The following is a 26,346-nucleotide window of genomic DNA, read 5'->3' as shown; positions in this document are numbered from 1 at the left end:
TAGAAACCAAGACGAGTGTGTTTAATAGAGTTGTTTAAAATGAGCACTTCAATATTCATGACTTTCACTTTATTTAATGAGCGAACATCAACTCAGACCCGCAGCCTGACCGTCTGAGACGTGCCTCTCCACACGCACGCACAGCTCCGTGGGCAGCGGTGAGGCGACGTGGAGGTCCCCGCAGCCCCCGTCTGCTCCAGGACGCACTGGACCCAGCGGCCGAGCCGAGCCGAGCCGAGCCGAGCCGCGTCTCGCTCCGCCGCGCGCTGCCTCCTCTTCACCGGAGCGTCCACGCGCCGCACGCGTCGTCGCGCGTCACTGTTGCTCCACGGTCGCGTCGTATGTGGACATGCTCCCACGGCCGAGCGTCCGCCGTCGATCAGAGGTAAGTGCCCGCAGCTGACCCGCAAAGCCCGGCGCGTCCCGTTCCGCACATGTTCGTAGCGTCTGATCAGATAAGGGCGCAGCGCAGTGTCCTCTGCGGGCGCGTCGCCACTGCGGCTTCCCGCACTAGTTTTTGAACATTTCCAGCAGCCTCAGCGGGACAGTGCTGACCTTAGCGTGCGGTCCGACCACCGCGCTGACGCGGCGGCTTTAATTAAGCGGATGGATGTTGCCACGATGACGGGAAGTTTTGGCAGCTACACGCACAAAGGCGTGTGACCACGGAGCCCGGTTCGGAGCTGCCTCTGGGTCAAACTGTCATTCAGTCAGAAGCGACACATCAGCGTTTCTCCATCCAGCTCTTATAGGACGTGTGTGGAGATTTTGTGCTGAGAGACTGAGATGCAGAGGGGATGCAGTTTTCAAATGTAAACGCGAGTATGGCAGCGGAGTTTGTGTCTTTGTGTACTGGTAGAGGAACCAGATGTAGTTGGACCTCCGGTCCCTGAGAGGCTCAGTTTATTGGCTGTAGAGAGAAATGGAGCGTTCAGGAGCGCTGTCCATGGTGCTGCGGTGCCAGCGTGAAGTCTCTGCTCAGAACCACACTCTCCACCAACGCTGTGCCGGTCGTTCTGCTGATCGTTGCTGAACCTGTTCCTCCTTTTTGTTCCCTCCCTTCCTCCCTCCGTTCTAACTGATGGTGTCATGTTTTCCTGCCTCCCTTCACAGGTTGGGCTCTCAGTCAACAGAGGGTTAGAGCCACCAGCGCGTCCCCCGCCCTCCTCCAGGCCTGCCTTCGTCTGAACAGCAGCGAAGACACACAGAGGTCTCTCGCTGCCAGTGATAGTGTGCGTGTGTGTGCGTGTGTGTGCGTGTGAGCAATGGTGTAAGTCAGTGTTCAGAGTTAGGAGGAGGACGGAACCCAAGCAAGTCAGCAAATCCGAGCCATTGGCTGTGTGCATGAGCCGTGTGTGTCAGACGGGCTAACGTGGAGCGGGCGATGAGGCGCTGAGCTGCTGAGGGGGAGAATCTGCAGGAGGAGCAGCGATGGGGCTCGGACAGTCCAGCAAGACTCCAGTGACTGACGACACAGACGAGGGTGAGTGGGAACAACACTGCTTTGGCTTAAACCTAGTGAGGAGTGTGTGAACGGTGCACATGTGACCCAGCTGCTGCAGCCTGTGTTCAGGTTCTGGTTCCGTGGCATGAAGTGGACTTAGAGCTAAAGCTGGATCATCACAGTTGGACTTTCCCCATGTTTGGACAGTTGTTCTGTGCATGAAGAGTAGAAATTAATGCATTGAACTAATGCAGATTTACAGCTGCAGATGCTTTGAACACTTGCTTGAATGCTAAGTTATTAATTTATTGACTTGAATGATCCTCGTTTGGGCTGAATTCATTTTGTTTTTCGCACCTGAGCAGATATTATAAAATGAATTTATTGATTTGAGGCAGTTTGAAATTAATTCCACTCTGGCGTCGCCCCAAGAACACCAAATAAGTCGCCGTTACATGAGTCAGTGATTTGGTCAGAATTAAAGTGGCTTTCTCTTGTATTACTGTAGAGGGAATCTGTGTTTCTGCGTATCAGGTCACAGTCAAAACACGGTTCTCTTTGTAAAGTTGCTAACTGGACAAATCTGTTTCAGTTTGATGGGATTCTCATCTTTCACATCAACCCCAAGCTATTTTCCCTTCACTGCTTCGCTTGATGAAATCGGTGTCCGCTTTTTTTCCTATGTTTAAACTGGAGGCAGCTGCTAAAGAGGAAATCATCATTCATGGTTATGCTGCTTAGTCATCCAGTCATCCAGTCATCCAGTCATCCAGTCATCTAGTCATCCAGTCATCTAGTCATCTAGTCATCCAGTCATCCAGTCATCCAGTCATCCAGTCATCTATTCATCCAGTCATCCAGTCATCTAGTCATCCAGTCATCCAGTCATCTAGTCATCCAGTCATCCAGTCATCTATTCATCCAGTCATCCAGCTTCTCCAAACTCTGAGCGTGGGCGAGTTCATGAAAGGAGTTGTTCGTGGAATCGTTTTGAGTTAAGAACCGTATCCACGCTCGCTGGAAAAATGAAGGTTCCCTCGCTGACAAAACTCAGATCAGAGACAAGGAGTTTCCTGAGGTCGATGCAGGCAGGCTGTTAAATCAGGTGCTCTATAGTCTATGCGCTCAACAGAAAGAAGGGAAGAGACTGTGGATTTACTAAAAGGTAGACTTCATGCAAAGAAATGAATCCAAATAATGACAGAGAACTGTTGCATCTGTCTGTGCTGAGCGTCTCCCAGTGTTAATGGCCACTGCATGTACAGTACAGTAACACTAAAAGCTACTCACAGCTCATTAGCTCATGCTAATCCCTTCACTTTCCATCAAAGGTTGTGTCAGCTCAATCAGCAGCGAACATTAATAATGTAATGCAAACATGAAATATTTGTTTGCAGACTAGACTAAAATGGATCAAGTCCATGTTTACGCTGGGTGATGTGTTTGTGCCTGAGGGCGAATCTGTCGAGATGCTGATCGTGCTTTATTCACACTGCAGCCGCACACGGACGCACGGAACCCGCCGCAGTTGTCAGAGCAACGGGGCGAGCGCGGATGCTCCTTAAGTGAGTTACAGGCGTCTGTGTGCGAGGCGAGGAAGACAGACGCTGGGATCCTGCAACCGCACGTGATGAGGCCAGGGGACATAACAGAGGATGCACCTGTGTGAAGGCTGCTGGCTGGACAGGACAGTAAAAGAGAGAGAGACTGAAGCTGAACAAGCACGAATGCTTCCAATCCAATCTAATTACTCTGTGTCAGTCAGATTCAAATGGACTAGCGGATCATTTCCTCAGTTCGTGGAAGCCTGTCTTTGTGTCAGTCCCACGCATGAGGTTCCGGTCATTACGCGCTCCGTTACCGCCTGTTCATTTATTACAGCACATCCCAAGTTGTGGCCTCCATCTCCATCTTCCTTCTCATCCGCGGCTTCAGCTGCATGTCTGAAAAACCCATCAGAGGAGAATCTCCAAGTAGATGAGGAGGAGAGTGACCATGATTATCCGAGGTGTGTGTCGGTTGCGTGTGTGTGTATAGGAAGGCGCCGTATGGTCCCTTTCTGGGTAGGTTGTGTAAACAACAGAGGGAGAGGAGGAAGTGCCGGTGATACGTGACCAACAGAGCATAACATTAACTGTCACATCCAATAGATCGAGTGACTGCAGGCGGAATCTCTGTGTGTGTGTGTGTGTGTGTGTGTGTGTGTGTGTGTGTGTGTGTGTGTGTGTGTGTGTGTGTGTGTGTGTGTGTGTGTGTGGTCGGACGGCGCAGGTAGTGAGCAGCAGCTGTTCAGTCTCAGAGGAAACGGCACCGGGGGGGAAACCTTGTTTCTTGCTGCCATGGCAACCAGGACACAAACAGCCCCGTCTAGATCCAATTGGTGATAAACATTGCTGATGGATGGAGTCGAGCTCTTCGAGAGCGGGTTCTTTGGCTGGAAGCAAAGCTCATGTGACTCATTCACCAGTCACACACCTAAAAGCGTAAAATATAGATAGAAGTTTGTATTTGGTGCTAAAAATGACACTTAATGTTGGATGACTGATGTCGTGGTCAAAGGCTGTGACCTCATACGTACGTGTCCATGCAGGGACTTCACTGCATCAAAAAAAGCCCAACAGCTCTGGAAAAGAGCGGATGGGGCTGGAAACAGAACGTTGAGTTGCTGCAGGCAGAACCTTTTGTAGTTCATGAGCGCAGGTGGAAGAAAGCGTAACAAGAGTTGGAGGTAAAATGTTTTTGTATTTCATATAAATTATTTAAGGCCGTCTTCTTTTTCCCCAACAGTGAATTTCGACCACTTCCAGATCTTGAGGGCAATCGGAAAAGGAAGCTTTGGAAAGGTAAGTTCTGTATCTGCATCTTTTTCCCTGGGTTACGTTTGTATTTAGCTTTTACTCACTTTTAGTCATGAAGAACAAGTCGTATTAAAACTAAAGCTTCACATCAGACACACATCAAAACCTGCACCACTTGTTGAGGAAACGCGCCTGAAGCGACTGCAGCTCTTGCCCGTAGATCAGTTTACAGCAGCAGCTCAATCAGACGCAGTGACGCACACGTGCTCAGCTGCAGACCCACACACCATGCGCCGCGCGGCCAGCAGCAGATAAGCAGCCTAATCACGGGCGATGGCGAGCTGTTCAACGGGAGGAGAGACGGCCATTAACGGAGCCAGCTGCTCCACAGATCGCTCTCTGATAGCAGTAATCGCTGGCGTATTGAGCAGCGAATACAGCGCTGCCCTGCTACAAAGGAACAGCACAGGATCACTGAATGCACGCTGGTGTGTGAGCGTTAAACAGATGCAACCGTGCAGTTACTGTGTGTGATTTCTCAGGTCTGCATCGTGCAGAAGAAGGACACCAAGAAGATGTACGCCATGAAGTACATGAACAAGCTGAAGTGTGTGGAGAGGAACGAAGTGAGGAACGTCCTGAAGGAGCTGCAGATCATGCAGAACCTGGAGCATCCGTTCCTGGTCAACTTCTGGTGAGTCGGCAGCTGCCGGCGTTCAGGCCGGTGCTTTAAGGAGAAAAGCCCCGCATCCAGAGGCGCGTCTGCACCCACGTCTCGCCCCCGGAGCCGCTAAAAGGAAAGTGGAGTTTGCTCACTGACCCGAGCTCAGCTCCGCGCATGGCGGCTCCACATCTGGGCTGTGACTCCTCGATTCGAGCGGCATCTGCTAATCTAACGTGACTCATCAGGTGCTGATGAGCTGCATAATCTCAGAGATCGGCTTATCGCGCACGGAAAACGCGCTGCTGTCAACTTTACATCTGAAAGGCCTCATTAATTCTTTACAATGGCTCAGTGCAACGTCTGAGGGGAAGCAGGTGTGGTTGAGAAGGACAGAGGGAGACCACGAATTTGCCTTATTTTCAGCTTCTCTTTCGTTTTATATTCTTCTGACCTGAAACTCGATCACTGGAGACTAAACAAAACAAGTGAGGGAACGCGAGACGGCGGCGCAGAGCGGAGACTCATCAGTTCAACAGCACCGGCGCTCGCTTCCTGCCCGATCGCATGACGTGTGCTTGGCTCAGCGCTGCGGCCACTTACCCAGCATCCTTCAGCTCCTCACTCTGTCGACTCGGCCCGATCGGAACCCGCGCCGAGTCGAGCGCTCAAGGTCAGAACCGGGCAGAAGCCCAGGCTCCGTCCTCCGCGCGCATCCGTCTGGTTTCCCTCCGGCACCACCTGCGTGGCCTCGTCATCTGTCGCTGCGCTCGCCCCGGGCCGCGACCGTGTGCGGCCGAGCAAGAAACAAACAACTCTCTCTCCTCCGCTCGTTCGCATTTCAGTTATTTATCAGGGACAAAAAAAGCATATTGACACTAACTGCATATGTAGCAGACACACACTTTCAGCCATCGCCAACCAACCCCTCCTGGGTGTCGCCACATAAAAATGCAAATGAAGCTACCTCTGGGAAGCAGCTCCGCTTGGACACAGTGTCCTGAACCCACCGGCCGAGCCAATAAATTAAAGGCCTCTGAAGATGCAAACGGTGAAGCGTGTCCTCGTGCAGACGTCACACACTGGTGTCGAGCTTCAGAGAGGACGCTGAATAACACGGGAAAATGGCTTATTATGGAAGAAGACAGCGTCCTTTATACTTCATGTAGTCGAACGACGGCATCTTTGATGCAGCATCCCATTGTGTGAAGCACTAAATGTGTAACTGTCAAAGGAGGAGTGCATCACCAAAAGCATGAAGTGTTTGGGCGTAAAAGCTTTACTCGCTTCGGGGAGTCGCCTTTTCTGCTCAGCTATTATGTAATCTTACTAATGGAATTCATTTCTATGTAGAGCAAGACGACTCCCCATTCACCGAGTAACGACGTAATGTTCCAAAGGAGGCCATGCGTCCGTGCGTCATGTGACTGCCTCGTTTACGTCAGCTGGAAACCCTGCAGGCGTTGCGGAGCGGCAGCGGGTCGTCACGGTGACCTGGTCCCTAAAGGTCAGAGTCAGTGACGGAACAGGAAGGTATCAGTTTACCATCAGTTCTGCCTGTCTGTCCAACACGTTACGGCCCGAGAGCTGGTCCGGATGCGGCTCTGACGCGTGTTCTCATAGTAAGAAGGAGCTGCTTCTTCCACCAGTGCTATTTCACCGTGCACCTGAGCTTGTACAGAACTGCGCCTTGAAACAGGGCGAGACGCGTCACCATTAGCTTCTGAACCCCTGTGGTTTCTGGACACATCTATTACTGGAGTGGCCTCGGGTGCCTCTGCCTCTAAAAGCTCTCCCATCAGACGCGCTGCCCGGAGGCCAATGGGAGGTCAGAGATGGACACGCGCAGGAGGGGGGGGGGGGGTGTGGCAGGCCGGACCAGCGTTTACAGCTGGTCCTGAAGCATCTGAGCCGTTCTGAGACCAGAGGAACCGCGTGATCGCTCCATCTGCCGGTCGCTTGTGCCCAGAAAAGCTGCGACGGGAGGCGTTTAGGAGTCGTCCTGGTCCGTGTGTTCATGATTTTGTCTAGCAACACATCTGGACAGAAACGCATGTGCAGCCTGTTTCCACAGACGTCAGTGGTAACTTAGGTTTTGCATCCTGAGCGTTTAGTAGCTGTGACAAACAGCTTAACGAGCTCCTCTAATTCATGTTGACACCAGGGGCACGAGGCCAGCGGAGGCTCCATTCACATTCAAAACCCTTTCTAGTATCAGGAGCCGGAGGACGGAGCGAATGCAGACTGGTTTCTGAAGGAAACTGGGTTGTTTGTCAGGAATCTGGTTTGAACTGGTGAAGGAGGACGCAGGTGAGTCCTCTCCAGGGAAGAGGAGGTTTAAAGGCACAACAACAACAACGCGTTGTTGACTGTGCACAACCAGCATCGTCTGCGGCCTTAGCGTCTGCGGCATTAGCGTCTGCGGCGTTAGCATCTGCGACGTTAGCGTCTGCGGCGTTGGCATCAGCAGCATTAGTGTCTGCGGCGTTGGCGTTAGCGTCTGCGGCGTTAGCGTCTGCGGCGTTAGCGTCTGCAGCGTTAGCGTCTGCGGCGTTGGCATCAGCAGCATTAGCGTCTGCGGCGTTGGCATCAGCAGCATTAGCGTCTGCGGCGTTGGCGTTAGCGTCTGCGGCGTTGGCGTCTGGGCGTTGGCGTCTGCGGCATTAGCGTCTGCGGCGTTAGCGTCTGCTTCGGCCTCTCTGTCCTCTCTCTTAAACGTCAGCCAGGTGCGACCGCAGCTTCCACCAAACGCGTTTCGCAAAGCTCACCAGTGTCCCATCGATCGGCCTAATGGACTCGCTCTGACATCAAGCCTGCGTCCTCAGCAGCCGCTCATTATGGACGGAGACAGAAAGATTACGCTGCGCAGGCCGCTGAATTAAAGGCTAAATTTAGGAAAGTGCTGCTGAAGGTTTCTGGCTCCAAACCCGATCCCAGTCGTTCCGAATCAGGAATCTGCTGATAGCGATCGACTTGAACTGATTCAGTCAGAACAATCAACTGGGAATGAATGAGCTCAAGTCTTGTTCACACTTTACTGAGACAACAGCTCATTTTAACTTTTGGGTCTGGAACATTTTAAACACGTTGAGCTTTGCCTCTTTTTTAATTTAAATCCAGAAATGAAGCTCTGGAGATAATTGAGAGTGTTTTGACTCGGATCTACAAATCCCGTATCAAAGTGAAACAATGCTTTGACTTGCAGAAGATGGGACGCTGACTGACACCTGTTTGATCAGTGGAGTCATTTCCAGCGTTCTTCCATATGCACGTCCACGCACACGGATCCACCCATCACTCAGCTCTCGCTCTCTACATCTAATGGCACCAGCTGGAAGCCTCTCGCTCGCCCTCACAGCTCCTCTCTCCTCAGAATGCGATAGGGCGCTTTTAAGGCGTTTCCTTCTTTATTTATGAGGCTGCAGCTGTGAATTGTGCTGTAGAATATGCAGGACTGAGTGCATTGTAACACTGTAACACTGCATTAAAAGCAGGTGTCACTTGGAACAAAAAATGGAGTTTTCTCTAAGAGCTTCAAAACATCTCCCTTAAAACTGAAGCTTCTTTACTCATCTTGCACTTGCTTTCTTTAATTTGCTGTATATAAATGAAGCCAACAGAGCTTCCTGTCCTATTTTAATAACCTGAGATGCTCACGCTGCTACAGTTCCGGCGGCTGATTTGCTCGTGAGCTCAGTGTGACTTTGACGCGTCGTCAGGACAGGTCGCTCTCAGATAGTCTTTCCTGGCTCTGAGGCTGTTAGCAGCCACATGTTAAGTGGCCTCAGCACTATCGGCGTCCCAGCAGACAGGTCGGAGTCAGCTCAATCAATCCTCATCATCCAGTGCAGAAAAGCCCCGAGGAGACGCGGCAAAAACAGCCCAACAACGTGTCTGAGCGAGGCCTAAGTGAATCTGTGTATTAAGTATCAGGACACGGAGGATGCTATGTTTTACACAACTTTCAGACTCTTTATTATTTATGCATAAATTACTTTCCTGTGGGAGACGATGTAATGAGCTCATCATTTTAAGGACTGGAGGCAAACGCGGCCTCGTGGCCGGCGACGCTTGCCGTGTAACAACATTCACTGATGATTCACTGTAGCGGTGGGCGGATGCTGATGCAGGTTCTCAGGGAGGTCAGGGCCGAATGAAGGGGTGAATGGATGGAATGCGCGGGTGAACGTCCCAGCGCAGCATCACTCTAACACAGAGGAGCAACAGGTCCTGCTTCGTGCAGCGCTGTAAGTTTAGCTTCCCTCACACTTCCTCTGCTGGCGACAGCTAAGCAGACGCTTCAGCTTTCCTGCCAACGGGTCCACACACTGACATCAGGAATATTTAATAGGTGTAACGATCTCAACGGGTGCGATGGAAAGCGGCTCAGCCCACAGAGAAACAGGCAGAGTTCAGGGCTCAGTCCAACGATAATACGATGAATAATGTGTTGCTTCGATTCATAAAGGCAGCGTAATCGGACGGTCTGTTGATCACTGACACTGGCGCAGGTCACGTTTTCTCTGCCTTCTGTCCTCATTTGCTCTTTGTTTTACAAGGTAACAAAAAAACAAGCAGATTCTATCTGTGTGTTTTTAAACACGCAGCAGGTTTAAATCTCATTTACAGTATGGATTTGGCCTCACTGCTCCTCACCCCTCCCCGTCTCCACCCCGCCTCCCCCCGCCTCCCCCCGCAGGTACTCCTTCCAGGACGAGGAGGACATGTTCATGGTGGTGGACCTGCTCCTGGGAGGAGACCTGCGCTACCACCTGCAGCAGAACGTGCACTTCTCTGAGAGCACGGTCAAACTCTACATCAGCGAGGTGGCGCTGGCTCTGGGATACCTGCGCTCCAAGCACATCATTCACAGGTGAGCGCCTTCCTCGGATCCTCCATCAGTCAGTCGCTTCACTGGAGGTTCAGATCTCATCTGGTTTTACTGTAACTTGCTGCTCCACAGCAGAACGCTGCCTGTGTTCCTCTCTCGCTCGCCGCTCGCTCGTCCATTACTCTCTAATGCGACTGCTCCAGCGCTGAGCGGAAGGTCAAGCTGCCGTGACGCGCGGGCTGCACCTGACACAACAGTTTACCCGCCGCTCTGCTTGTGCTGCTGTGTCGATGCCTTCTTTTAATTTGTGGGATGCGGGTTAAGTGCTTTTTAGGCAGAAATTCCTGCTGCTGCGGCAGAGACGCACGCGGCTGCAGCCCAGCGTTGTGACGTCGGTCCGTTACTCAGAACCACAGAACCACAGAACCAAGCCTCTGTCCGAGGCCCGTATGGATTAAAAGCTCCTTCTTTAGTGGCCGTCGTTTCTCACTGTGGGCCTTTTCACAGTTCAGACCCACTCCTCCGCTCTGGTGATGGAGCAGCGAGGTAAACACAGACAGAGCCGCGTTTCCAGCTCATGACTAATAGGAGTGTTCAGAGCCATGGAGAACACTAATTCATCAACACCCCCAGATAACGAATGGCGCTGCTCAGCTTAAAGCCGACCACTTGCTCCTGTCCGCGCTCGGAGGCCACCGCATGAAAGAGGGAGCAAGAGTTAATTGATTTTAAATTCCATAATCAATTCAGTGCACTGAGGATATTAATATTTAAATGATGTTTTCTATTTCGGGGGAAAGGACCGAGCTGCCACTTGATGTGCAGGTGTTGGGGGCGTTTGTTTGGACGGAATCAACGTCTTTTCAATCTGCATTCATTAGCTTCAAATAGAAAGAGGAGCTGGAAGTAACTCTCCGCTCATCTCTATGGAAATTGGACGCATAATTTCCTCCCTCAGACGTGGACGGGAAGACTTTGTTATGGTGCTTGGATACAAACACATGCGTGGGAAACAGAGACGTCTGCGAGGGTTTCGATGATGATGAGTGGGGTGATGATGATGAGGATGATGAGGAGGAGGAGGATGATGAGGATGAGGATGAGGGTGATGATGGCATCAATCACAGCCAACATGAATTTACAATAACACCCTTTTTTTAAGTCTAGTTTCTGAACTATTTGCACGGTCGCATCATCACCCACCGACGCTGCGTGCCACCGTTTGGTGAATATGAACTCTCACGGGACCGGGGCCGAGCAGCGGTGACATCACCAGGAGCCGTTCATCTAATTTGGAGGCGTCTCAAGAGCCTGGATAAAAAATACATCTTAAAAAGTGCTAGTGTCATCGTGGGACATCCAGGAGCCCCAGGGCATCAAGGATGATGCACATTAATTTAATGAAGGGAACTTTACTTTTACTGTTCAGTTTATGCTGCATGAATTACGTTTGTTTGTTTTATTATTTTATTCTAAACTTAAGTCATTTTTGCATTTTAAGACACTTTCAAACCTAATTGTGTCGTGTGCCTCCACGTGTTTCAGCCTGGGCTGTGTTTTCAACCCTGAGCTCTTTGGGGAGTTTGAATTATTAACAACGGAACGGGTCTCAATTAGACGCCATCTTCCGAGACTTGATGAGTTGCTCCAAACAAGTGGAAAGAGCGTGTGTGCGACAGCTTGACTTTGTGTGTTTGCTTGCGACCGCGGCTGCTTTTATCGCAGCAGCAGCAGCAATCAACAGCACTCATCGCCGGCCGAATCCACAGGTGTACCGTCCTCGTAATGGAACAACGCGTGGCCTGTTGCCTGGCAACAGATGCGCTGGAGGAGTAAAGTGTCTTAGTGTTTCATTTAAGACACGCTGTCCTCTCCGATGAAAGGACTCACACTAGGTCATGAATGGACTGAAACCACAACGTTTTCATTTTGGAGCTGGAATCGAAGGCAAAAGTACTGAGACTAATTATTGGTTTGGTCTTTCAGTGGAAATTGCACAGTTTGTTTAGTCAGAATCCTATTTCCATCTCTCATGTGCAGTGAATTGACTCATCCCGAGGCCCAGCTGTTGCCACAGTAAACCTATTTCAAGGCGGATTACCCCCCCCCCCCCCACCCACCCCCCGCTGCCTCTCATCATTGGCCTCATAATCTTCCTCAGCGTTTCTCCACGTTTCTCCCGTTCCCGTGTTCTTCAGTTACTGGACCTGCATTCTTTTCCCATGCTCTCCTGCCCCTCACCCTCATTTCTTAGTGCTGGTTTTGCAGACTCTCTCTTTTTCTCAGAGGGGAAGCTCGACTTCAAATAATTCATTTGCTCCTTTATGCCCCTCTCTCCATAATCCTGTTGCCAAACTGCCAAAGGGGCTCCAGTCTTAATTCACCTATCTGGTTAATTTAAGGTGAGGGAAACTGGGTCTTCTGGAAATCAAGACCTATTCAGACTCCACTGAGGGCGGACTCATTACTCCTTCTCTAAATGGCAAATGCTTCTCATATATTCAAGCAAAGTATTTTTTATTCATACAGTGTGTTAAAGTTTTATTTCCTAGTCAAAGAAGAGGAACCGCGAGGGAGGAGGTGGATGAGAGAAATTATGTGCTCATTTTTCATAAATGCAGATCAAGAGGCCAGCTGGAGCCGGCGCTCGAATTTCCACCGTGAAATGGTGAATTTACTGTTGTAGGAAATGTCCCAGAGTTGATCCCAGCTCAGAGCCACCACCAGTAGGGTTTCCATAGAATGTTTACCACCAAAAAGATCCCTAATCGCCGGTTTATGTCCCTAAAACCTGCTTCAACCAGCACGAGAAGCGAAGGTGGAGACGGTGAAGGGAGCAGTTAATGCAGTTAATGCAGCCGTCGACGACGAGAAGCAGGAGATGAAAACAGAGATACAGCGTTAGAGCCGAGAGCGGACGTTTGTGATGTAACGACGCCTCGATGCTTCTGACTGTGAATTATTCATCACTGGTAATTGTGTTGTGAGTTTAGTGTTTTTTTGTGTCGACTGGCTGCTCGCAAGAATAAAATGAGTCCCAAATTAGACCGAGGACTCGTCACACAGCTCCACTCGGGAGGTGTTGGTGGATGAGGAGTGACCAGGACACACACACACACACACACACACACACACACACACACACACACACACACACACACACACACACACACACACACACACTGGAGGCTGGTGGAGGTGCAAACTCTTAAATGAGGGAATCTGACTGTATTTGCTAGCGAAGAAAAGACAAATAAAGTAGCAAAAAATTTAAAAGAAAAACAAATAACCAATCAATTAATTATTGTGGCGCAAAACTAAAAGTCCAAGAAGTGACAGATTGAGGAAACACCAGGTTTACTGCGGTTTCCTGCCATTTCTTGCGATTTCCTGCAGCTTCCTGCCTTTTCCTGCCGTTTCCTACAGCTTCCTGACGCTTCCTGCAGCTTCCTGCCGTTTCCTGCCGTTTCCTGCTCTCCTCTTCCTACAGCTTCCTACGCTTCCTGCCGTTTCCTGCCGTTTCCTGCTCTCCTCTTCCTACAGCTTCCTGACGCTTCCTGCAGCTTCCTGCCGTTTCCTGCTCTCCTCTTCCTACAGCTTCCTGCAGCTTCCTGCCGTTTCCTGCTCTCCTCTTCCTACAGCTTCCTGACGCTTCCTGCGTCTGCCGTTTTGCCTATCTTCTAGTCTGCAGTTCCTGCCGTTTCCTGCCGTTTCCTGCTCTCCTCCTCCTACAGCTTCCTGCAGCTTCCTGCCGTTTCCTGCCGTTTCCTACAGCTTCCTGCCGTTTCCTGCCGTTTCCTACAGCTTCCTGACGCTTCCTGCAGCTTCCTGCCGTTTCCTGCCGTTTCCTGCTCTCCTCTTCCTACAGCTTCCTACAGCTTCCTGCCGTTTCCTGCCGTTTCCTGCTCTCTTCCTAGCTTCGACAGCTCCGCAGCTCTGCCGTTTCTGCCGTTTCTACAGCTCCTCCGTTTCCTGCCTGTTTCATTAGCTTCCTGCGCTTCCTGCACAGCTTCCTGCCGTTTCCTGCCGTTTCCTGCTCTCCTCTTCCTACAGCTACCTGCAGCTTCCTGCCGTTTCCTGCCGTTTCCTGCTCTCCTCTTCCTACAGCTTCCTGCAGCTTCCTGCCGTTTCCTGCCGTTTCCTACAGCTTCCTGACGCTTCCTGCCGTTTCCTACAGCTTCCTTACGCTTCCTGCAGCTTCCTGCAGCTTCCTGCCGTTTCCTGCCGTTCTGCTTCTCCTCCATACAGCTTCGCGCTTCTGCGTTTCCTGCCGTTCTCCTACAGCTTCCTGCCGTTTCCTGCCGTTCCTACAGCTTCCTGACGCTTCTTGCCGTTTCCTACAGCTTCCTGACGCTTCCTGCAGCTTCCTGCCGTTTCCTGCCGTTTCCTACAGCTTCCTGCCGTTTCCTGCTCTCCTCCTCCTACAGCTTCCTGCAGCTTCCTGCCGTTTCCTGCCGTTTCCTACAGCTTCCTGCCGTTTCCTGCCGTTTCCTACAGCTTCCTGACGCTTCTTGCCGTTTCCTACAGCTTCCTGACGCTTCCTGCAGCTTCCTGCCGTTTCCTGACGCTTCCTGCAGCTTCCTGCCGTTTCCTGCCGTTTCCTGCTCTCCTCCTCCTACAGCCTCCTGCAGCTTCCTGCCGTTTCCTGCCGTTTCCTGCTCTCCTCTTCCTACAGCTTCCTGACGCTTCCTGCAGCTTCCTGCCGTTTCCTGCCGTTTCCTGCAGCTTCCTGCCGTTTCCTGCTCTCCTCCTCCTACAGCTTCCTGCCGTTTCCTACAGCTTCCTGCCGTTTCCTGCTCTCCTCCTCCTACAGCTTCCTGCCGTTTCCTGTCGCCGTTGTGCATCCAGCACTTCCTGTCCCTCCGGGCGTTTCGTGTGCATGTGAACAGGCCCCCTCAGGTGCGCTGGGCCACTCCAGTATCAGCGGCGTATCGCGTGGCCAGGTGCAGGGTCCAGTTACCCTCTGCCTGTGATAGCAGCCTGTAATGAGGCCATTAGATCCTGCTAATAGCTTGTAGGTCCAGTCAACCGAGAGAGGAGCCGGGATCAGCTTGCACCGGCGCCGTCAGCCCTTCGGCTCCGTCCGCTTCAGAAACTCAGAAAGCAAAAAATATTTTGCTCCTTTCTTCTGTTTCTCTTGCTCTTTTTTATTCTGTTCCCTCTTCATATTGTACCTCGACCACTCAGCCGCTGCCCGGCTCTGCACTTTGTTTGCTCTATTTATCCATAGAGAATGCTCTTTTCTCTCGTGCTGCTCTTTTCAGAGCTCAGAGCAGGTCGTCTCCTCCTTTGTTGCCACATTTAATAGGAACTTAATGTTGACTCTTGCGTCTCATGTCATTTTGTCTGAACAGCATCCACTTACATTTTGCAGATGGTTGAGGCGTCACCAAGCAGCATTGCTGGTACTACAACCTATTTTATGCATTTTATCCTTAAGTTTTTATAGAAACACTTTACTTGGTGACGGATTGGTCATACTTGTGGATGGTAAATGCATTAACATCCCGTCCCTCCTGAGTCCAGGGCCTCATCATCGTCCTGATCCAGATCTATTGGGAGATCACATTTTAGCAGTGATCGCCATCATCACGTGTTTGCCTCCTAATGAGCCTCACGGCTTCGCTTTGTTCCACCAGTCGTGTTGCCACCGCTTGTTCCGCGGCTTCACAATGACAGCGCGGCCTTTAGCGATGCAACAGGCCTCTTGTTCTCACCTGCCTCCGAGCAGACGCTCCGTCCGCCTCAGAGGCGGATGTCGGCTAATTAAGCGTTACACGCCCGACCTTTTCTCACCCCCCCTCAGCTCACGTCAGTTTGTCTGTCAGAAGCCAACACGCACACGAACACACACACGCACACACACACACACACACACACACACACACACACACACACACACACACACACACACACACACACACACACACACACACACACACACACACACACACACATACAGACACTACAGAATGTGATGAACTCTGGAACGAGCCTTGAGCCGATAGAACTAAAGAGGCCATTTCCAATTCTCACATTATGATTGCGTTTGGATTCACCGATGCAAAAGGTGGGATGGAAACGCTTCCTCTCCTCCTGATTTAAGCGCTGGCTAATTTTACGAGCTTGAATTTGGAACATCAACCTATGAAATCTGCATCTGTGCTGCAGAGACTGAGCAAAGTGAAGCTGCGAACACTGTTTGTTTTAGTCTGTAGCTGAACAGACACGTGAAGGAGCAGACGTTGGTCTGAGAGTTTAAGTGCAGCTTGTGCGCGTGAGCACACACAGCACGATGCAGAGAACAGTCTGATGGTCAGATGACGCTACTGTACAAACACAGAAAGAACCGTCAGGGTTCTGACTCTGAACTCTGTCTGACACTGTCAGATTAAGGAAAAAGAGACTGATGTTGAAGGAGTGTGACGGGGCGGTCAGCTGTTTGTTGAAGCTTCTGATAATTGTCAGGGCTCATTATTTGTTTCACTAAAGCCTTTATATCACTGAACGTGCATGTTCATGGAAATCACTGAATCTTCTTTGTCTAGTTTCAGTTTTTCCTCTATAACATTCACTTTCTTTGGTTACAGAGATATCAAACCCGACAACATACTACTGGACGAGCACGGTAAGTCCTTTATATACGCTAACAAACATGACATTTATGGGTTGACTGATATTTAATTAATTAATTAATGATCTAAACAAACAGCACACAATCACACACGCCTGCCTGTATACTGTTCATCCCAGGATGTGGAGCTGAGGGGAAACACAGCTGTCCTCACAAACAGAGAGCGAGAGAGAGAGAGTGGGAGAGGAGATGGACACGAGTGATATACTAAGCCTAAGCTACCGACTCCTACGAGCCACCCCCCAGTAAGGCAGAGTAGAAGAAAAGAGGCGGAGAGAGGACGATATCTCGAACCATAGAGAGTGAAACGACAGCGCTCAGATCGCCTGGGGACGATGAGCAGTGTACGATCAAAGTCTAGAGACCGAGGACGAGGAGAGTACCCTAGACGATAGCGGAGAGTAGTACGGACGGGAGCATGAGAAGGAGGGGAGAGGAGAGAGACGAGAGGAGAGAGAGAGAGAAAGAGGAGAGAAGGAGAACAAGAGAGAGTTGATCCGAGAACGGAAGAGAGTGAGAGGAAAAGTAGAAAAGAGAGAGCAAGAAGCGAGAGAGGAGAGAGAGACGAGAGAGAAGAGAGAAAGAGAGAGAGAGAGAGAGAGAGAGAGAGAGAGAACGAGAGAGGGGGGCAGGAGGGGAACCCGTGGGGGGGAACATGGAAAGTCACATGAGACAGATAAGTGATGAGCAAACGCTTTTTGTTAACGGAGTTGACAAAACGAAGCGGATGGAGGAGGACGAGAGATTGAAGAGCAGCGACTGTCAGGACGACGTGCACGTTCACAAGAGTCTCAGACTCTGGATGCAGGCGCGTCCTCTCTCACTCAGAGTTACTGTGGAGGTGCTGTGAGCAGATGTAAAGTAAAAATACAGATAACCTGCATTACAAGCATTCAACACACGCTGCTAATGCTGAACTGGAGAAGACAAATAACAATTACCAGCAAAAAGTCCATTTTCTTTGCAGCCTGACATCAATATTGACACAAGAACAACCAAGAATTTCGATTCTTCTGACATTTCCTTCCTGCTGCATCTGTCTGTCATCAGGCTGCAGCGACAAAGCGTCCGTTACTTGAAGCATCACAGCTGCATTAATGCACACAGTGTTGAACACAGTAACTGTTGACGTACTGTACATGAGAAACGGCAGTGAAAACAAAAATAATATGGATTCATGGGCAGAAATAGAAAAACCCTTTATTTTCTTATGTGTTGAAGCTTTTTCTGGCCTCTCACCTGCCTCCGACTTTATATTCACACAAAGTTCTATTTTTGTGTTTGATAAAATATTAATAATTCTGCTGTTGAGGATATGGGAATATATTCACGAGTATGTGGCCTTATTGCACTGTACTGTACCTGGCTGTGGGGCTCATTCATCCCAACAATCACTCTGAGGCAACACACACACACACGCACACGCACATGCACACGCACACACACACACACACACACACACACACACACACACACCCACTCACTCTCTCTCTCTCTCTCTCTCTCTCTCAGGAACAGTGTTTAAATGCTGTACAGACACACACACACACACACACACACACACACACACACACACACACACACACACACACACACACACACACACACACACACACACACACACACACACACACACACACACACCACTCTCTCTCTCTCAGCTCATTAGTGTGGGCTCAGTGTGCATGGCAAAGATTCTGGGCCATCTTGCAGCGCGGTGAGACACAGGTCAGTGGTTTGCCTTTGAAAACCGCTGACTTTGCTGCTTCACCTCTGTCACAATATCATACTACTCCACTCTCCTATTGGTACAGCCCCAGGCATTGCACGACAGGCAACATAGAGAAACCTCCATGAGAAGTTAGTGCGGATCTCGTGAATGTGCAGTATGTTGTAAGTGATGCAGCCTCTGTCTGCAGGACACGTCCACCTGACAGACTTCAACATCGCAGCCATCGTGAAAGACGACCTGAAGGCCACGTCCATCGCTGGAACCAAGCCATATATGGGTGAGGAAACACAGACAAACAGCAGCATCAGGAGCTCAAAGGCACACGCTCAGTCTGTTCACGTCTGCATCTGATTCCACAATTAACAAAATGATTGAGGGACAGACAAGCAGCTATTTTAAAGCCAGTTCAGAGGCCAAGGAAGAAAATGCTGCTAAAAATAATAATTCAGCAGATTTAATGCAGTAAATAATTTCTATTTCCGTCATGTGTGGAGCAGTTTGAAGGAAAACAATGAATAAATAAATGAATGCGTCAGTTCTTAGGAGCATGTTAATAATTGATCAGGTCGACCAGGTGTCTTTTCGTGCACGTTCTTGTCTCCCACCGTCCCACTAGTTGGAACAGGCTGCAGAATATGACGCTCCGTTCTCTGCTTTGGACTCAGAAGCCAAGAGAGAATGCCAAGATTCTTCTTTTCTGCACAGTCACTTTACAGTAGTGATCAGATCTCAGATCAGATGGGCCTCGACAGGATTTCAGGGGGAAATGAACGGCGACGTGGCGCGTGTTTGGGTTTTGTCTGTGTGCGTGTTCATAATCGAGAATGATGAGGGAGCTTCACACACACACACACACACACACACGCAACACGGCACCACCACACCACGCACCACGCCACGCACACAACACACACACACCACCACACACACACCACACACACACCGCGAACACACACACACACCCACGCACCACACACACACACACACACACACACACACACACACCACACACACACACACACACACACACGCACGCACGCACACACACACACACGCACGCACGCACACACAACCTGCCACGAAGAAGAGGAGACAATGTGAATACAGATAAAGGAATCAGAGTGGAGTCAATGACCACTAATGCTCTTAAAATGACTGAAAGCTAATTTTCTGAGTTGATGATTGTTGGGGTGTAAATAACCAGTTAATTGATCATAATTACATTCATTAAGTTATAATTACATGGATTTGATACAGTTCCGCTACATTTGAAAACCCGTGGGTTTCTCACAGAGCAGGAACAGGAACAGTTTGTGTATCGGCAGCACGTTTGCATTCATGTCATGAATTACAAAATGGCAGCAATGCGTCATGAAGCATGGTTCAAGCACCTGCTCGTTGTGTGGTTTCAGCGCCGGAGCTCTTTCAGACCTTTGAGTGCTTCCACCCCGGCTACTCCTTCGCCGTGGACTGGTGGTCGCTGGGCATCACGGCCTACGAGCTGCTGAGAGGTCAGGTAACTGGATCACACGCCCTCATCTCTACGCGCAGCGCGACGGCGCTGGTTCTGGCAGCGCCGACGCGGGCGGGCCGTAAATCCTCGGCCCCAAACAAACAGGAAGCTGGAGCTGTAATTGAATTTCCCGTTTAGCTGACCTCACGGGGAGGTGTGTAAACGCTCAGTCACGCTGCGAGACGAATGGCTGCAGGAGGACGCTTCCACAGCCATGTAATTGCAATTGATTTCTTAAAACGGCATTCATTTCATTTTTCCGCGGCCTCGTGTGGAAGACTTAAATCCTGCTGTCATGGGAATAAACGCGGGGCATAATGATTTCACCTGACGGACGGAGGATCTGATAACGGGCTGTTCATCAGCCCATAAAGTGCAGCTGCAGGATTCCGTCTCCTGTTTCGTAACGATGCATAAACACAAATCACAACCTCTGTCCTCACTCACGAGGACCCGCAGCTGTAATGACGACTTCCTGATCACGTCCCCACAGCTTTTATGATCGTTTGTCCTCTGTCCAACCTGAAAGCAGCCTCTCATCCACACGATGAGTTGTGTTGAGCTTCCCCAGGAGCGACTTTGACATATTTGACTCCCCGCTCGTCCTTTTCCAAATCCAGCTTTCCAGTCTCTCTCTAATCCCTGTCCAAGCCTCCTCCTCCTCCTCTCCTGATCTAAACGCCGTCTCCATCATGTGCGAGACAATTCTTCTTCCCGTCATCGCTCTCTGTGATGAGGGATTACTTCTGTTCCGTCTCAACGGCTTTATGAAGAATAATTGTTTAAAAGGAATCCTGGGGACTTAGTTGCTGGTTGGAAGTGGAAGCCAGCGATCATCCAGCTCTGGGCACATTCCTCTTCATCCGCGCTTTGCTTTCTCTCCGTCTTATCCGCGAGGCTTCTCTCAGCCTGGCGCCAATCAGAAATCACACACTTAAGCCGTTTCCTTTTGAAATTCATCAAAACGTGTGCGACAGAGGTGCCAGACGCGCGACGCTGGGGTGAAGAACTCGTCGCTTGCTGCTCCTTCATTTTCTGATCGGCGGAACTGAAAGGCGCAGCTTACTTTACTTCAGTTGTGTTTCAGACTCTCCTTATTTCTCACCCATCAGTGCAGGAAATGGGTTCACGGAAGGTGAGCGCAAAGGGGGTGGAGAGAGAGAGAGAGAGAGAGAGGAGCGGGGTCGAACGAGGCACTAACTTAAGACGCATTAATTTATCAAAGGAACTCCTCCAGGCGGCCTGTGACTGTGAAAACAAGCCGCTTGTAGCATATTCTCTTCTCTCATTCACTCTTATCTCCTCTCCCCAGAGGCCATATGTGATGAGATCCAGCACACCGGCTAATGAGATCCTTCAGACTTTCCACAAGGTCCATCCCAGCTACCCAGCAGCCTGGTCTTTGGAGATGAAGTCTCTTCTTAGAAAGGTAAAAGAATGCAGAATATGCTTAAAGATGCACAGAGCACCTTCTTCTCTGTGGAAGAATCCAGCAGCAGCCAGACGACAAACACAGTGACATGTAGCATTTACATGATCAAGTACAGGATCTGAGTGATGTGGGCGGGTCAGAACCTCACCCTGTGCCCTAGAAGCGCTATTCGAGGCGGGTTCACCACCACCACAGCATGTTCTTCACACACACGCTGACCATTTAACAGACTCTCCATCAGCAGCTCGGTCCGATCCCAGGTCACGCGGAAACACACACCCGCTCGCTTTGGTGTTGGCAGAAATCCACTGCAGTCAAACTGTTGCATTGCTCCGTGCTCAGACTCCTCGCGCCTCATTGACATTCCAGTCGCATGTGTAAATGTGTGTGAGGGCGAGGAAGGCAGCGCATGTGGGAGAGAGAGAGATGTAAGGAAAGGGAAAGTCAGCACGGTCGTCCTTCGTCTCAGGCGTTTTTCTTCCTCTCTGTCACTTTGTTGTTCTTTCACTCCATCCTCTCATCCACCTCTGTCCCAATATCCTCATTCTCAGACACATCCTTAAGGGCAAACATGTGCTCATGGCTCGGTGGGACTCTGCTTCTTACCTCCTCCCCACGGACAGTTGTTCTCACTCTAATCCTTGTCTCTCCTTCAGTTGCTGTGCATAGATGCCCAGAAGCGCATTTCCTGTCTAGCAGAGCTACAGGATCTGGACTACATGTCAGATGTCAACTGGGACGCTGTGCTCAGCAAACAGCTTCCTCCAGGCTTCATCCCCAACGTAAGGACCCGGCAGAAGCCCAGACTTAGAACGACGCCCAAATTAGTCCATGCTCACGTTCCTCCTGCGTTGTTTTGCTAATCAAGCCACTGTAAGCATCATAGAATTAGCACAAATGCAACAACAAAGGGTTAAAAGTAGAAACGAAGTGACAAATGAAATATGCACCATTGCAATGAATAAGCAAGCAGTGGACTTCTAAATCCAACATGTAACCTTGTTTTCCTTAAAATAACATGCACATAATAACAGCTGATGGTGGAACGCATATAGAGTTAGAGCAGCCCACTCACTGAATCTATACAGGCTGAGTTGTAACAGCGCCCCCTGCTGGGATGAACTGGCTCCAATGGACAATAGACTTAATGCATGAACCAACATGCGTGCAGGTCACACAGACTGGTGTCCTCACCTCCCATTACTCAGCAGGGATCATAGCTGTGCAGAGACGACGCAGCCTTTGTTACAGGCAAACAGCAACATCAGCTGCTGCTTTTAGTGACGTTGATAATGGAAATAATGGCTGTGGCAACAGAACGATTGCTGTATGACTAAGTCGTTCCAGTAAAGCTCCAGGGCGACCAGCGCAGCAGGTAGTCGCCAGCACGGGAAAACACAGGACGGATGCTAGAGCCCAAGAGGGACAATTCTGTGTGTGTGTGAAAAGCAGCGAGGTGCGATGACGCGTCTGTCTAATTATATATAATTATAAGCTCATTCTGTCCTCAGTCACTTTGAATCATTGTTGAATAACAGAATGAGTTGTATTTTGTTGTTACAAAACCTGTAAAAGCTCCTCAAGTCTAAAGCGTTTCTATACTGGATGTCTGTGTAGAAGCGAAGACTAAACTGTGACCCCACGTTTGAGCTGGAGGAAATGATCCTCGAGTCCAAACCACTTCACAAGAAGAAGAAAAGGCTCGCTAGGAAGACCAGGGAGCAGGGATCCGATGGGTCCCCACAGGTAATGATGAGGCATGATACACAATACACAGGGAAAAGCAACAACGCAACATTCAAAGGATGTTCTGAGCAGCAGTGTTCAGTGTGTGTGTGTGTGTGTGTGTGTGTGTGTGTGTGTGTGTGTGTGTCCGGAGGCCGACCCGTCCCTCACTGTTTGGCACATTTCACTTTCTGGAGCTGGTAATAAAAGCGAGCCCATTTCGTTGGCCCAGACCGGAGCGCAGCGCCTGCAGTGAGACGTCAGTGCTGGCCCACAGTGTGCTGTGTTTCATAAAAGCTGACAGCTGCTTATACAGAGCTGCCCATGTGCTGTAAATACCAGTTATAGCTCACTGGGCGGCCAGACAGCGTTTGCCTGCTTCAGGCCCATTCAGACAAAGGGAGTCCTGCTGTGACGGGATGGGTTAACGTTTGCCTTGTGTGAGGCCACAGATGCAGCGAGTGCCTCTCGCGTCGCTGTCAGGAAACAAACCAGCTTGTGTTTCTGTACAGACGACCGTGGGGCCACTTATGACGAATGCATGGAACAGAATGAATAAGGAAGCAAGTGCTTGATGTGAGTGACTTGTGGAGCACAACAGATCGATACCGACTCCTCATTCATTACACGGAGCTGCCTCGGAGTCGCTCTCCTCATTTTCCTCTGCTCCCGTCCAGGTGGACGACCCACGCTCTGTAGTGTCCCTGAACGTCTCATGATAACTAGCGCCACGTTTCGCTTGCTGCTTTGGAACGAGAAGCTGCAGACAGTGAAGTCAGACAGCACGTGAAGCCATTTAATTAGCTTTAGTCAGATAAATCAATGAGCTGCATGTGTAAGTAACAACACGGCTCCACGTGTTCAGTCTCTATCAGGAATAGCTTCATGTCGTATAGAGAAGTTCAGCCGTGCACTGATGCTCTCATCGACAGTCATCTTCAGGGTTCCTCTATATATTGGATGTTGCGTCCGTGACGTGGCTCTTTCTCTCTTTCAGAACGGTCAGTTGCAGCAGCGCTTGGACAACGTCCAGAGAGACTTCATCGTCTTCAACAGAGAGAAGTAAGTACAGTACTGTACTCAATACTGCTGAAACAAGCTTTTACGCTACCGTAAACACACCAGTATTTGCTTCTTAAATGCTGTGAAGTTTGAAGAGCGGCTCCCTGCATAGGTTTCAATCAGGGGAGATTAGCTTTGTTGACTGGTGGGACCATGTAGGACGGTGTGAGAGGACAGAGATGAGGCTATAGGATCTGGTCCATGTCTGTGTGTGGTTAAAGCACAGTCACTAACAGAGCTCCTCCGCCTCATGAGTCGGCTTCGTTTAGCCTACGTTAGAACAGATAATGCCTTAGTCCATGCGCTGGGCCTTGGTTCAGGAACAGACTGTTGAACATGCTGTTCTTGGCTTCACAGGTCGAGGAAAGCCGCGGTGGAGTCCCAGTGTTCCGATCTGTCCACCAATGAGGAGAACAAGGCGATAGAGGACGGACAGAACAACAACGTGGAGCCGGCCGCCTATGTATCAGGATAGAAGTGCTGAGACCCCCTCCCACCCGCTCGTCACTAGCACCCGCCTGCAGCTTGTAGATTAGCAAGCAGACACACATCGCTCCACGTTTCACCTGCACCACTCCCCACATATCGTACAAACACACGCCCGTAGAACGGACTCCTGCAGCAGCAGCAGCAGCAGAGCCAGAACCAGAGCCAGAACCAGGTACCAAGAACTGTAAGTCACATCAGAGCATGGCTCACATCCCCCTGGTGCTTTATGGTCCGGTGCAAAGGAGGCTGCACGGCCGGAGGCCGAGCCTGAGGCCCGGAAGGAGCCCACCTCCCAGAAAAACACTTAACTGGCTCTGTTTCTTTAAAGGTAGGAATGAAAGCGCTGAGGCGTGGAGCGTTCATCATCGCAGCAGATGCGCGGCTGTAGCGGCCATTACGCTTCACTACTGGATCTAAGAGCGGCGGCGCGGTCGCAAATAGTAAATCTGCAAATCGGCAGCGTCCGATTTGGGTTTGTAGCTGTGAAGCGGTAGCAGATAGATGTGATGTGTTCTGCACTGAACGCTGCTTTGCACATGCTTCTTCATCCTCGTAGCATTTATGCACTGAGAGAAACTAAATTTTAGTCTGAGTGACTTTGTGGTTTTGTAGACAAGGTTAGGGATTAGTGTTAGATAGGGTTCATTTTTTGGTTATTGTCGTCATTGAAGTTTGTTTGTGCTCCAGAATTTTAATGGCCTCCCTCCTTTGTCAGTTACGCATGTGCCACCAGATAAGACTCTACATTTGTACGGCAATTAGCTGCTCCCAGAGAAAAACACGTCTGCAGATGGTATTTGGCCATAAAACGAAACTCAACACCAGCTGGAAACCATAGTAACAACAAATCTTAAAGCCAACTGTGTGTCGTTCATTATTGAGAGAAGTAAAAAGGAAACAAGGAGCAAACAAGCACCAGGCATGTAGATCTACTAGAGTAAATATTCACTGTAGTCGATCAAACACAGCTGCATCTGAAACTAGCTCATACTCTGAGTGTTTCCTGTAAATCCTATGTGTAAGTAGCACAAACCTGAGACGTTTTCACCGTAAGTAACTGTCATTTTGTACTAATACCTACTCTTCAATCGGCCTCTGTAATATTCACTTGTAATATCACTCAATCCTCATGTCTATAATAATTGATGTTCCATTTAGGATTGTTTTTGTGCTGGTACAATTATCTCACCTTTGTGTTGTTGTTTAGATTAGATTCCACTTTACTGTCATTACACATCTACAAGTACAGGGCAGCGAAGTGAGGTTTAGCATCTAACCTGACGTGCAATAAGCAGGAAATGCAGAATAAACAATGTCTACACTAAGTAGATAACTCTTATTGACAGAGAACTACTGTGGAGCCACAGTAGCATTCAGTGGACGTGCTTCGAGCAGAATAATGTGCAGATTTATAGATTGCTTTGTTAGTTGCAAGGCCTTGGCAGGAACATTGATCCAAAGATGATTTGCGCTGTAGGATATAGTTGATAGATGAACAGATGACTGTGAGTGGGGGAAACCCAGAGTTAAAAATTATGTCTCATAAGTCAGCTCCTATATTAACACAGGTATAGCATTCATTTTGCTGTCCTTCAGACGTCACTGTGTGTTTGTTGTATTCAGATGTGATGAAGTTGCAGACTATAAAGGTGTGCCTTAAACTTTTTTTTGAACCAGTCGGACTCTGTCTGCTTAATTTCAGTTTGTCCTTCTAAATATTCACTGTCTCAGAAATTAAATGCTCCAAATAAGGTTTCAGGAAAAACCGCTGTATAACAGTCCCTTAAACTCAACACTGCCCCCTAGTGTCGAGTAAGGAATTCGTTAGGTCCGTTAGTCAGTAAACATAATAGCAAAATATCTGGAATAAAAGTATTTCACATGATCATAAAACAGTTTCATTACATTTAAAAACCAAAGTGACATTAAAGTCAGTGTAAGACTAACTAAAAACATAAAGTGCACACATGATAAATTTAATTATTTTCTTTACCTGAATCTGGTCTTGTTCCAAAAAAAACTTAC

General features: G+C 49.6%; 1 protein-coding gene across 3 annotated transcripts; it reads left to right on the top strand.

Moving 5' to 3' along the window:
• Window positions 1-114: 114 nt before the first annotated feature.
• Window positions 115-25,997, top strand: stk32a (serine/threonine kinase 32A). 3 transcript variants are annotated; one of them, XM_055502166.1, is made up of 13 exons: window positions 151-385; window positions 1,114-1,483; window positions 4,232-4,287; window positions 4,785-4,936; window positions 9,603-9,776; window positions 16,325-16,362; window positions 18,288-18,377; window positions 19,513-19,616; window positions 20,926-21,042; window positions 21,702-21,827; window positions 22,663-22,791; window positions 23,768-23,832; window positions 24,190-25,997. In XM_055502166.1, exons 2-13 carry the CDS (start codon window positions 1,432-1,434, stop codon window positions 24,305-24,307), a joined length of 1,221 nt encoding a protein of 406 aa, XP_055358141.1. In that variant the 5' UTR covers window positions 151-385; window positions 1,114-1,431; the 3' UTR covers window positions 24,308-25,997. The 3 variants fall into 3 exon arrangements, 2 of the variants coding, with proteins under 2 accessions (XP_055358141.1, XP_029028677.1); XM_029172844.3 differs by lacking the exon at window positions 151-385 and adding an exon at window positions 674-812; XR_005898611.2 differs by lacking the exons at window positions 22,663-22,791; window positions 23,768-23,832; window positions 24,190-25,997 and having other exon boundaries at window positions 115-385; window positions 19,513-19,611.
• Window positions 25,998-26,346: the final 349 nt, after the last annotated feature.

The sequence above is a fragment of the Betta splendens genome, chromosome 14 (genome assembly GCF_900634795.4).
Source record: "Betta splendens chromosome 14, fBetSpl5.4, whole genome shotgun sequence".
Classification (NCBI taxonomy): domain Eukaryota; kingdom Metazoa; phylum Chordata; class Actinopteri; order Anabantiformes; family Osphronemidae; genus Betta; species Betta splendens.
This window is presented reverse-complemented; position numbering and strand designations above follow the sequence as displayed.

What these genes read in the sequence shown, in the direction of transcription:
- stk32a (XM_055502166.1), top strand. Translation starts at nt 1,432, where the DNA reads ATGGGGCTCGGACAGTCCAGCAAGACTCCAGTGACTGACGACACAGAC. An exon ending in TGGAACCAAGCCATATATGG is followed by an intron (nt 18,378 to 19,512) that starts GTGAGGAAACAC and finishes GTGTGGTTTCAG; the next exon opens with CGCCGGAGCTCTTTCAGACC. An exon ending in GATCCGATGGGTCCCCACAG is followed by an intron (nt 22,792 to 23,767) that starts GTAATGATGAGG and finishes TCTCTCTTTCAG; the next exon opens with AACGGTCAGTTGCAGCAGCG.